This window comes from Choloepus didactylus, chromosome 6, assembly GCF_015220235.1.
Source record: "Choloepus didactylus isolate mChoDid1 chromosome 6, mChoDid1.pri, whole genome shotgun sequence".
NCBI lineage: Eukaryota > Metazoa > Chordata > Mammalia > Pilosa > Megalonychidae > Choloepus > Choloepus didactylus.
In genome coordinates this window covers 58,223,092-58,232,826 of record NC_051312.1, presented here as the reverse complement: position 1 = coordinate 58,232,826, position 9,735 = coordinate 58,223,092, and the positions used below count along the sequence as shown (strand labels likewise).

Genomic DNA, 9,735 nt, shown 5'->3' with positions numbered 1-9,735 from the left:
GCTTGGCCCCAACCACGGAATTGCTGCCAAGGGCTTGTAATACAATCTCTCCCGTTTGAAGGGTAAATCAGTGTCAATTGCGTTTGCTGTCTACTAGAAAAAGTAAGCATTTTACTTCCGCTCGGTCTATGTGGACTGATGAAATGTAGGAAATCTGTTTCTGGCAGGCGGAAAAATCGTTTTCCCAAACAGCACCAAGAGGAGCCATCAGAGAAGTATGAAGAGGGGCAGTGCGGCTGGAGCTGCTGCCGCTGCCGCCCGACTGTTGGGGTGCGGAGAGCGGCTGCTGCAGGACCTGCGCAGGGAGGGGCCCGGCCCCCAGACGCTGCAGGAGCCGCGCTGGGAGCCTCGGCGCCTGTGAGAGCCGCCAGCAGCCCAGCTCCGGACGCGGGGGTGAGCAAGGCGGGCTGGCTCAGCTCGTCACCAACGCTGCTGCAGCGCGTGCGCCTCTGCAGTCGCGGGTTGCGGGAGCCGCTGCCTGTCTGGTGCACTGGTGGAGGTGGGGGAGAGGGCAGTCATTGAAAATAATCTCAGAGACTTGGCGGGGAAGGGCGAGCAGCAGCTGGACAGGCTCTGGCGCTAAGAGTGGGTGGTCACCGCATTGGGTGACTCTGATTTTCTGGAAACAGCCAGATATCCCTCATCCCTATTCTGGAACAGCCCAAATGACCACAGCACGAAAAGCCCGCTGGGGCGGCACAGCCAACCAGGGAAAGAACCAGGGTTTCTAACTGGAACATCGATTATAAATGCACACGTATACATTAGTGCGCAAGTGTGTGTGTAATGCATGCTCAGCCTTGTCTGTTGCTGAGGGGGAGGGCGGGAGTGGTCTCGTGGATCGATCTTGAATATTTTGTTTGAGTCAAGGGGTCAAGGGGGCCAAGATGGGAGGAGAGCGTGCCACACGTGTGCTGTGTGCTTTGAGGGTATACTGGCTATTTTCGACTGATGAGTTTGACAGAGTTGAGTTTTTTTTTTTGTTTTTTTTTTTTTTTAACGTGAATAAACAAAGACTAGCTATGAAGCAGTCCCCTCTGCAAAGCTTTTACACAGTATCTTTGTTTTCGTCCAGTCGTAAGAACAGGGTTTTGGAATCTGAAATTGGTCAGGGAGTAGAGCCGCCAACTTTGCTTTGAAAGCGTTATTATCCTGGCAAAATTAAATTGTATCAGTTCAGTTAGGTAGATTGCAATCAGCAGCCCAGACACCCAGTTTCTACCATGCTTAACAGAGAGGGAGCTAAAGCAGGGCTTAATAGATTCTGTTTTCTACATTCCCGTGCAATTAGAGAGGGTTCTTCAGTATTTCCCCCAGTTAACCTTTTTGGAAATCACAGCCCTTATCTTCCCTGCCTTCTTCAACTTCTTCCTCTCACCTCCATCTTCATCCTCTTAGAGTAAATGGTTTGCAGAACTTTACTGTCCCTATTGCAAATCCCCCACCACCACTACCCCCACCTCACCCATAGGAACCTTTTCCAACAAAGCTAGATCAATTGTGTAGGGGGACTTTTTGTAGAGGAAATTAGATCCGCATGTGCACAGGAACACCCATTGGGCCTCCTAGTGTTAAAATAAAGTCTCAGTCACTTTGGATGTGCCAGCCAGGCAAAGGAAGTCCACCTCTCCTCCCCACCTATCCCCTGAGGTTCCTGGAGTCAAGACTAAGAACAAGCCCTTGTGCTCATTGCTGCTTTCCCCAGCCTCCTCGCAGTTTGGACACTGATTAACTACAGCTGGGATCTGATTTGCCCAGCCTGTCTTTGAAATTGATCAATGAGTTCCTTCTCTAGGAATGCTCCCCCCTAACTGGGGAAGAGGTTGTGGCTGTGGTGGTCCTCTCCGACATGGGCGTCCTGATTCTAACTGCCTGAGAGAAGGTAAGGGCAGTTGTCTTGAGGCATGGAACAGGCAGCCTTTGGAATGTATAGTGCACCTTTGCACATGGCCCCCTGAATGGCTTTTAAACAGCAAGATAGTTTGGATCTCAACCTGTGTGGTTTGGGGCTTATTTCTTGACTGCCAAACACCACACTTGGGTGATGAGGCCTCTACTTACACTGGGAAATAAATTCATATGGCAAAATTTATTTCACCTAGAACAAAAGGTCTTCTGATTGCCACTGCATTTTCTGGTAGTTGGGGTAAGAAACTAGTTAAATCTTAAGCTTACAGGTATGGTGAAATATAAGGTCTTATTTTAGTCCTAAACATATTGTGTGTTATTTTAGAATTTTGCTTCAAGGCTGGAATCCTGCATTAGGACTTCGGGAGACTTTGGAAGGAACTAGTGACCTTGGTTGAAAGCAAATAATGAAGCTCTTAACAGTTTGTTTGCAGTAGGACTTTTGTTAAAACTGTAGCTGGTATTGTAAGGCTATTTTGATGTCTTTATGATTTTGATATTGAAGTGACAAACAGGATCAGATTGTTTCTATTTTTACTGAGTGACTATTAAGGCTTTCCATTCAATGTTTTCTGCATTTAGAAAAGAAGTGGAGAGAAGGTATTTAAATATCTGTCATTGGTAATCAAATTGAGTAAGATGCTTGCACAATTTTTTATCTGAAATATCTTCAGGGTCAATTCAATTGTCTTTTTTTCCCTGTTACATGACGTAATTAGATATATTTTTTAACTGAATTTAGTACGTTACTGTCTCTTATCTACATTATTGTTAAAACAAATATTTTTATTAGATGCAAAATAAAACAAAATCTTCTCATGACTTAGGTTTACTTTATCAACTTGGATGAAATTTTGATGTAAGCCTTTAAATATTCTAATTGATTAATGACTTTCAGATGGTTTTCCATTCAAATTATGTTCCAAGTTAATCTGGTATGGGTCCAGAAACCTGTGCTAAATGGTTTGGAGGCATAGTTTAGTAGAGAGTTTAAAAAAAAAAAAAAAAATCTCTAATGCTATGAAAATATAAGAAATCAATTCCCACTGAAAGGGTTTTTTAAATGATTTGAGAGGAATTATTCTTGTAGATATACCATCAGTTGGTTCAAGATGAATCATGAAGAGGCTGCAGGATAAGAAAGATACCAGGAAGAGTGTCCACACTATACATAGGATTGAGCAGCAGGAGGGTCGTGTAGGACACTGTTAATGACGTGGACTGAACAGCCTTGTTACTTCGGACAAAATATTTTTTTTAAGGCCTCCAGTCCCCTCTTCATAACCAGGAATTTGACTAGATAAGTCATCTAAGTTCCCTTTGGGTTTGAAGATTTTATTACATAATTAAATGAACTAGTGATGAACATTATTTTGCCTGTACTTCAGTGCTTTTTTATTTGTGGACAAGTTGCTCTCCTGAGTCAGAAGTGGAAGTCCAATTCTAAGATCTAAAATTAACTTTCTGATGAAATTTTGGATATTGTCTTCTGATTACAATCTTAAATTAAGATTTTGCATTGATGGCATTGGTTTAGTATATATAAATTAGCCAAAATGAATCACCTAGGAGGAAAGAACCCAAAATGGTGAAAGCCATCTAGAGCCATCCGTGGCTGCTTATTCTTTGAGTCTAGCTTGAAATGCATTTTTTCCTTCCAGATTTTAGAAAGGTGTTCGGTTCTGAGTGTTTTTGTCTTTTTTTAATCTTTAAGAATGGTGTTATTGACCTATGCGTTACATGAACTTTGTTTCTTTATTGTTTCACTCCCATAACTTGGAGCTACACTGACAATTGACCAGAAATTGGTGAGGTCAGTGCTGCAGATAAGAGCAAAGGTGGCCTTCAGGCACTGTTACTGTGGATTCATTATGACTTATTGTTATAAATGGCCACAATTAAAGAGGTTTTCTTTTTGAGGAGGGTGAGATCCTCTACGAATTATTTTGAGAGGTGACTCACTTTCCTATCTTAAAAGTTTAAGATTCTTAACTAATGCTAACAAATGCAGTATAGTTTGTTACTAAATATTTTTAAAAACACATGTAAACTACTCATTTTAGAGATCAACATTTTATCATCATCTTGGGGGAGTCATCTTTTTCAATTTGAAGAAAACTTGTCATTTTCCATTACTGATGGTTGCATTTCATCAATACCTTATCTGTTTTCATGTGTGCCTACCCCCCCGCCTTGTTTTTGATGCTTTCTTAATTGCTTAGAGGTCTAAAATATATATTCTTATATTGTTACAAAAGTGCTTTTTTTAAAAAAAAATATAAGTCAATGGAAGTTTTATTTTGGCACAATTCCTGTGGTGATGATTTAGATTTAGTTAGAAGTTGCTGAATACAAAATATATACTGAGCACTGGTACAAACATTGAATCCCCACAATTATCTCTGAGGTTGTATCCTCCACTGTACATACTAGATTACTTAGGCACAGAGAAAGATGTGTATGACCAAAATAAAACAGCTACCAAATGGCTAGGTAGTGGAGCCAGTATTTGACCCCAGGACTCCTGATTCCAGTTCCTATATTCTATCCATTAATCAGGCTTCTTAATGGAATCTCATAGCAGATATTAGTGATACAATGTTAATCCTTTTATTCTTATGTTTCCTTATTTCCAGTTTATTTTCTGTGCTATATTGCAATACATTTTCTCTAACTTATCAGCCAAGTAGCAAGATTAACCAGAAGTCATTATGGCCATAATCAAAGCACACCTCCAGGTGGCGAGAAAGAATACTTCTTGAGAGTCAAACCTGTGATATCTTCAGCTGGGATTCTGGAGCAACAGTAGGCTAGACAAAGTCTTTAAACGTGATATTTTACTTATGGAGTCACTAATTTTTTCTTCTTCCCCTGGGTTAGTTCAAGTCTCATCATATTGATAATTGTTATTCCAGAATCACTTCCACTATGGAAAGAAAGAAAAAAAAGAAAGAAAAATATACACACACATTCTTTGAAGAATTCTCTATTAAGTTTCTGCATGTTTTTCCTCTTAAAAGTTATTTTTTTGAATTCCAAGTCCTGAAGGTTGAGTTATCTACTTTTAGATACTCTGTAAAGCTTAGAGGAGCCATACCGGGGAGGAGTCATAGAAACATTTTAATTCTTACTCCTCTTTTCAAAGGGGTTGGTTTTGCTTGGTAATTACCAAAGTTGTTTATTAAGATTTTTAAATATTTAGATTTTGGAAATTTTATTGGTAACACCTTTCAATGTTTAGATGTAATTTCCAAATTTTTTTTCTTTCTAAACTAATTTTTTTTTTCTTCAAGTCTAGTTTATCACTAATCATTTCATTTCACATCTCTAAAAACTACCTCAGCACATTGGCATCGCTTCTGGTTTTAGGAGAGTTTTAAGTGAATTCAAAAGATGAGAAATTACCTTTTTGTTATTGTTTCTTTGTGATATAATTAAACTAATGCACACTGGTTAAAAATTATACAGTTCTGTAATGATCTTTATATTTGGGTAATATAAATTTATCTGTTCTTTCTTTACCACAGTTTAATAATTTGAATTAGAAACTACTTCACCATGGAGTAAATGCCTCCCCACTAAAAATTTTGATCCTGCTAAATAGACATCCATCTCCATGTTTCCTGTTGTCTCTGCCAAATTTAAATCAAAGACCTCCACATGGTGCCTGTCAGCTAAACCAATGAGTCATGCTAAGTCTAATGGTAATGTGAAATACGAAAAAAGGATCAGGAGAAATGGGATTGACAATCCTAATTCTTTTCTGAAGTGATGTGAGAAGAGGAGTCACAGTCTATGACAGTGACTTTAGATTCTACATATTTGGCACACATTTAATTATTTACCTTCTCTTGTATGTTGATTACTCACTAAGTCTTCCCTTACCCACTTCTGCCTACTTTGAAAAATATAATTCTCTTGCTTTTTATCCCCAATAAACTTGATTATATATGAAATAACATAAGAAAAAATGGCTTAATTACTCTTACTGTTTTTACTTAATGATCATCTGTAAACATTAGAAGATAGTTTGAATTACATTTCTTGCAAAACACAGGACAGATTACATGAGAAATAAATGTGCCACTGTCAAGGAAAATAAAAACTTCACTGTTTAGAAGTATTAAGGGGAAGGATTGTATCCCTCAGGCTCATTGAAACTGTTACATGCCGTTAGGTTTACTGTAAACTATCCCTTGCTGAATTCTTTGCTGGACAATGAGTTTAAGAATCTGAGGTGGCTTCTTGCTTTTATAGAATAAAATAGGACTCCAATGGTTAAATGGAAGTTGCAGAGCACATAATAGGGTGAAGGTAAAGTTACTGAATTACCGCTTCTCACTTTCAGGAAAGTAGTAGGAGAGATTGTGTCTTGAGAAGAAAGCATTTTAAAGGTAACAGTTTTAAGGTTTCAATTTGTTATTTAAATGTATGAATTACTGTGCTTAAATATATTATTACTTAAATGTTTCTGAGGCTAACTAGCTTATAGGAAGTCTAACCAGCTATAGGGATATGTTTTATTTTTCTGGATCTGGAAATATTTTTGTAAGAACTGGGACAAAAATGTTTTAGGTTTCTGGTGTTTAATCATAGAGCCTGGAGAAATTTTAGTGCTCTATATGAATAATGTCATTAATAAATGCAACAGTATAAACAATGGCAATGCTTGCTTACTATACTGACAATATAGTAATATGGCAAGTTGTATTAAAAGCACTTCACCAACTGTATGGTTTTGCAGCAGAGGCATCAAAAAAAAAAAAAAAAGGGAATTTGTCCCATTTAAGTAAAACACAAACATTTACACTGGTTTGTTTTCGAAATTTAAATATATAGAGAATGTTTTTCAAAGAAAATTTGTGGTAAATGTTTTTCAAAAAATTACTCTAAAGAGTAATTGCTTTGGAAATGAAATTAGTTGTGCTTTAAAATTGTATGTTTATAACACATTTCAGATGTTTACTCAACTCCCAGGAATCCTGTTGTAATGCTACAGCAGAATGTTTGGGAGATAGTCACATTTTGAATTTTTCTGAAGACTGGTATCTTATTTTTTTTTCAAAAGCAGCCTCTAGAGGACAAAAATTATCTTATGCTACATCAATTAGTGTTGTGATTCACTGGAAAGGAATACTATACAATATTTCAGATAAAACCAAGAGAGTATATAACTTCTATTGGTAATTTAAAAATACCATATATATTAAAATACATCTGAAAATCCCGTTATATTTTATAAACCTTGCTTCTTCTGGCCAGTTGCAAAATCACTTTTCATTTTCATCAGTTACAATGGTTTTGGTTCTTTCATGTACATTATTGTGTACAGAGTAGAATCCTATGTACTGTCAAACTTATTCTGAGTTTGTTACTTTAGCTGCATCTATATAAATTCTGTGGTCTTAGCTCCTGTAACTAATGCATGCAAATATGCTACATTCAAGGCCAACTAGATATTCAACCACCTTTTCTACAACCCACACAGGGGGTGTGGCTGCTCATAGGTGATCAGGTTAATGAAGCCATCTCATGCTTTACAGATGCGAGATATTTAATTTCTTTTGTTCTAAAGATGATTACAAACAAAACCAAAAATGTAAAACATAAAGTGGGACATTGCAAAGAAAGAAAGAGGGGACAGTAGTGGACAAAAGAAAAATCTGTGGCAATATTTTTCAGATTTATGGTCTAATTTTTGGATTACCTATATAGGTCATTGATGAATCTATTTTGTAAAAATGTGTCATTCTGGACTCAGCATATGAAGACCCAGGTTCAAACCTGATTCTGCCATGATATATTTGTATGATTTTGTCTAAGTCACTTACCCTTTCTGGTTCTTATCTTCATTGTCTATAAAATGAGAGAAATGTGGTAGAGACTCTCTGAAAGCACTTCCTGCCTGGTTCCCCACCAGTTCTCTCAATTGTGAGTCCCTGATTGCTTAGTGATCTGTAAAGAACCAAGTGCTGTACTTAACCTTTTAGGCAATAGTCTTAAGAGTCATGAACATATGTTTGCAATAATGTCATTACCAGCACTCAGTCCTAAAATTCTGTGGAAATCTATGGCTTCAAAAATGAACCCAAACAATGGAAGTTTACAAATTGGACATTAAAATTATAATTCAACTACTTTTGTAGTTTGATTAAGTGGAATTTCTTGCCTTAGAAGCTGAATTTTCCGCAATATAAGATTTTTCACAAACTCAGAGCTTACTGTTTGATTTTCTCTTTGACCTTTGATTGCCACTGTTTCCTACCAAGTGGTTAGCCAGAAGTGTCAGGGCCAGTACAGATAAAGCAAACAGTGTTTTATGGAGTTTAATAATTAATAACATGACCTGTCAAGAAAACAAGCCATGGATCTGGTTCATTACTATGCCCCTGATGAAAGATTTGAACAAGAGAAGTCTTTGTAAAAAGCAATTGCTCCTTTGTTTCCCAAACAGGTATTAGAAGTGGATACATAATGTGCTCTGCTTTGAGCCCGAAGGTACGCAGCGGTCCTGGCCTCTCTGATATGCATCAGTATAGCCAATGGCTGGCCAGCAGACATGAAGCTAATTTGCTACCAATGAAAGAAGATCTCGCCTTGTGGTTAACCAATCTATTAGGTAAGATTATGAGATCTCATACTGTGAGCAAACAGGTTTTTTCCTACCGTAGCGTCCTTCACCTGAGCATGTGTCAACCCCTTGGAAAGAAAGACTTTCATTATTTGGATACTTCATCTAGGAAAACTGAAGCATGTGGAAAATTTAAATTAATTTCTCAATGTCTCTCACATTAACTATGCTTAGTAAATCCAGAGTCATGCATTGGGATGTGGAAATATGTGGTCAAATTGGTTATTTTGTCTATATGCTGGTCTGATTTATATTTTAGTTTTCTTTAATACAATTGATCAATTTGACTTATTCTTTTGACATTGCATACAGGCCACAGAAATGCGACTTCTAAAGCTAGATTTCTGTGCCCTAGTTTTATAGTACACCTTGTAAAACTGCTGAATACCCGAATTCAGGAACAAAAATATTCATCCTTTGTCCAAATGAGCTGACTAGAGTCATTCAACCTTGGACTAAAATTTTTCTTTTCAATTCTTTATATTTTTTAGGTAACTTTCCAAAGTATTGTTATGTAGAAAAATGCTACTTCATGCTAAGGCTGCCACTTTTTTTGTTTGTTTCTATTGTGCTGACATGTTCATAGGATAAAATATAAACCATGCCATAATGGAATAATACATTTAAGGGTATAACAATGCTATTTCTACTGATAGTTTATCGTAGAGGATAAAATTGATTGAAACCTGAGGGAAGGACCTTTATAGAGTTTATAAGATATAAAGTTTGAATATTGATTAAATGTAGACTCTGTATGGTGCATTACCATTTGCAAATGGGGTTTCCCCAATATTATTTTATTATTTAAAGAATTCCTCAAGATAAGCATTATTCCCACTTTCTAGCTGATGAAACTAAAAAGCTTCGGGAGAAGCACCCCGCCCATCTGAAATTTTAGCACAATTTTCCTTGCTTACCATGGTTCTGGAGTTTTGCATGGATACAGTTAGCCCTGTATCCTATGGTTTTATGTTTCCTTTTTTCCCACCATGTGCATACTATTTTGGCAACTTTTTGTAGCCTAACCAAGGCTACCATGTATGGGTATACAAGTTACACCCTTCTTAAGGGCAATCAGCCAAGGACAAAAATGCAGAAGGTAGTTCCCAGCAAGACCCTGTACCCTGGGGTGGTGCTACACCCACCACAAGGAAGGGGCTCCCACCTTTTAGGAATTCATTATGCAGAGGAAGAGC

General features: G+C 37.5%; 1 protein-coding gene across 5 annotated transcripts in view; it reads left to right on the top strand.

Moving 5' to 3' along the window:
- The first annotated feature begins 241 nt into the window (after nt 1-241).
- The window catches only part of GAS2 (growth arrest specific 2), a 147,887-nt gene continuing 138,393 nt past the window's right edge, over nt 242-9,735 (top strand). For 2 of the 5 annotated variants that reach the window (XR_005217529.1, XM_037841074.1), the window contains exons 1-3: nt 480-499; nt 1,796-1,882; nt 8,363-8,527. Coding sequence is in view for 4 of the 5 variants with exons in the window: in XM_037841074.1 (XP_037697002.1) it covers nt 1,798-1,882; nt 8,363-8,527 (250 nt within the window). In the remaining variant the exon portion in view is untranslated. Of the gene's footprint in view, nt 394-479; nt 500-1,795; nt 1,883-8,362; nt 8,528-9,735 lie in introns of those variants that run through there. The other 3 variants (XM_037841071.1, XM_037841072.1, XM_037841073.1) reach the window with 3 other exon arrangements.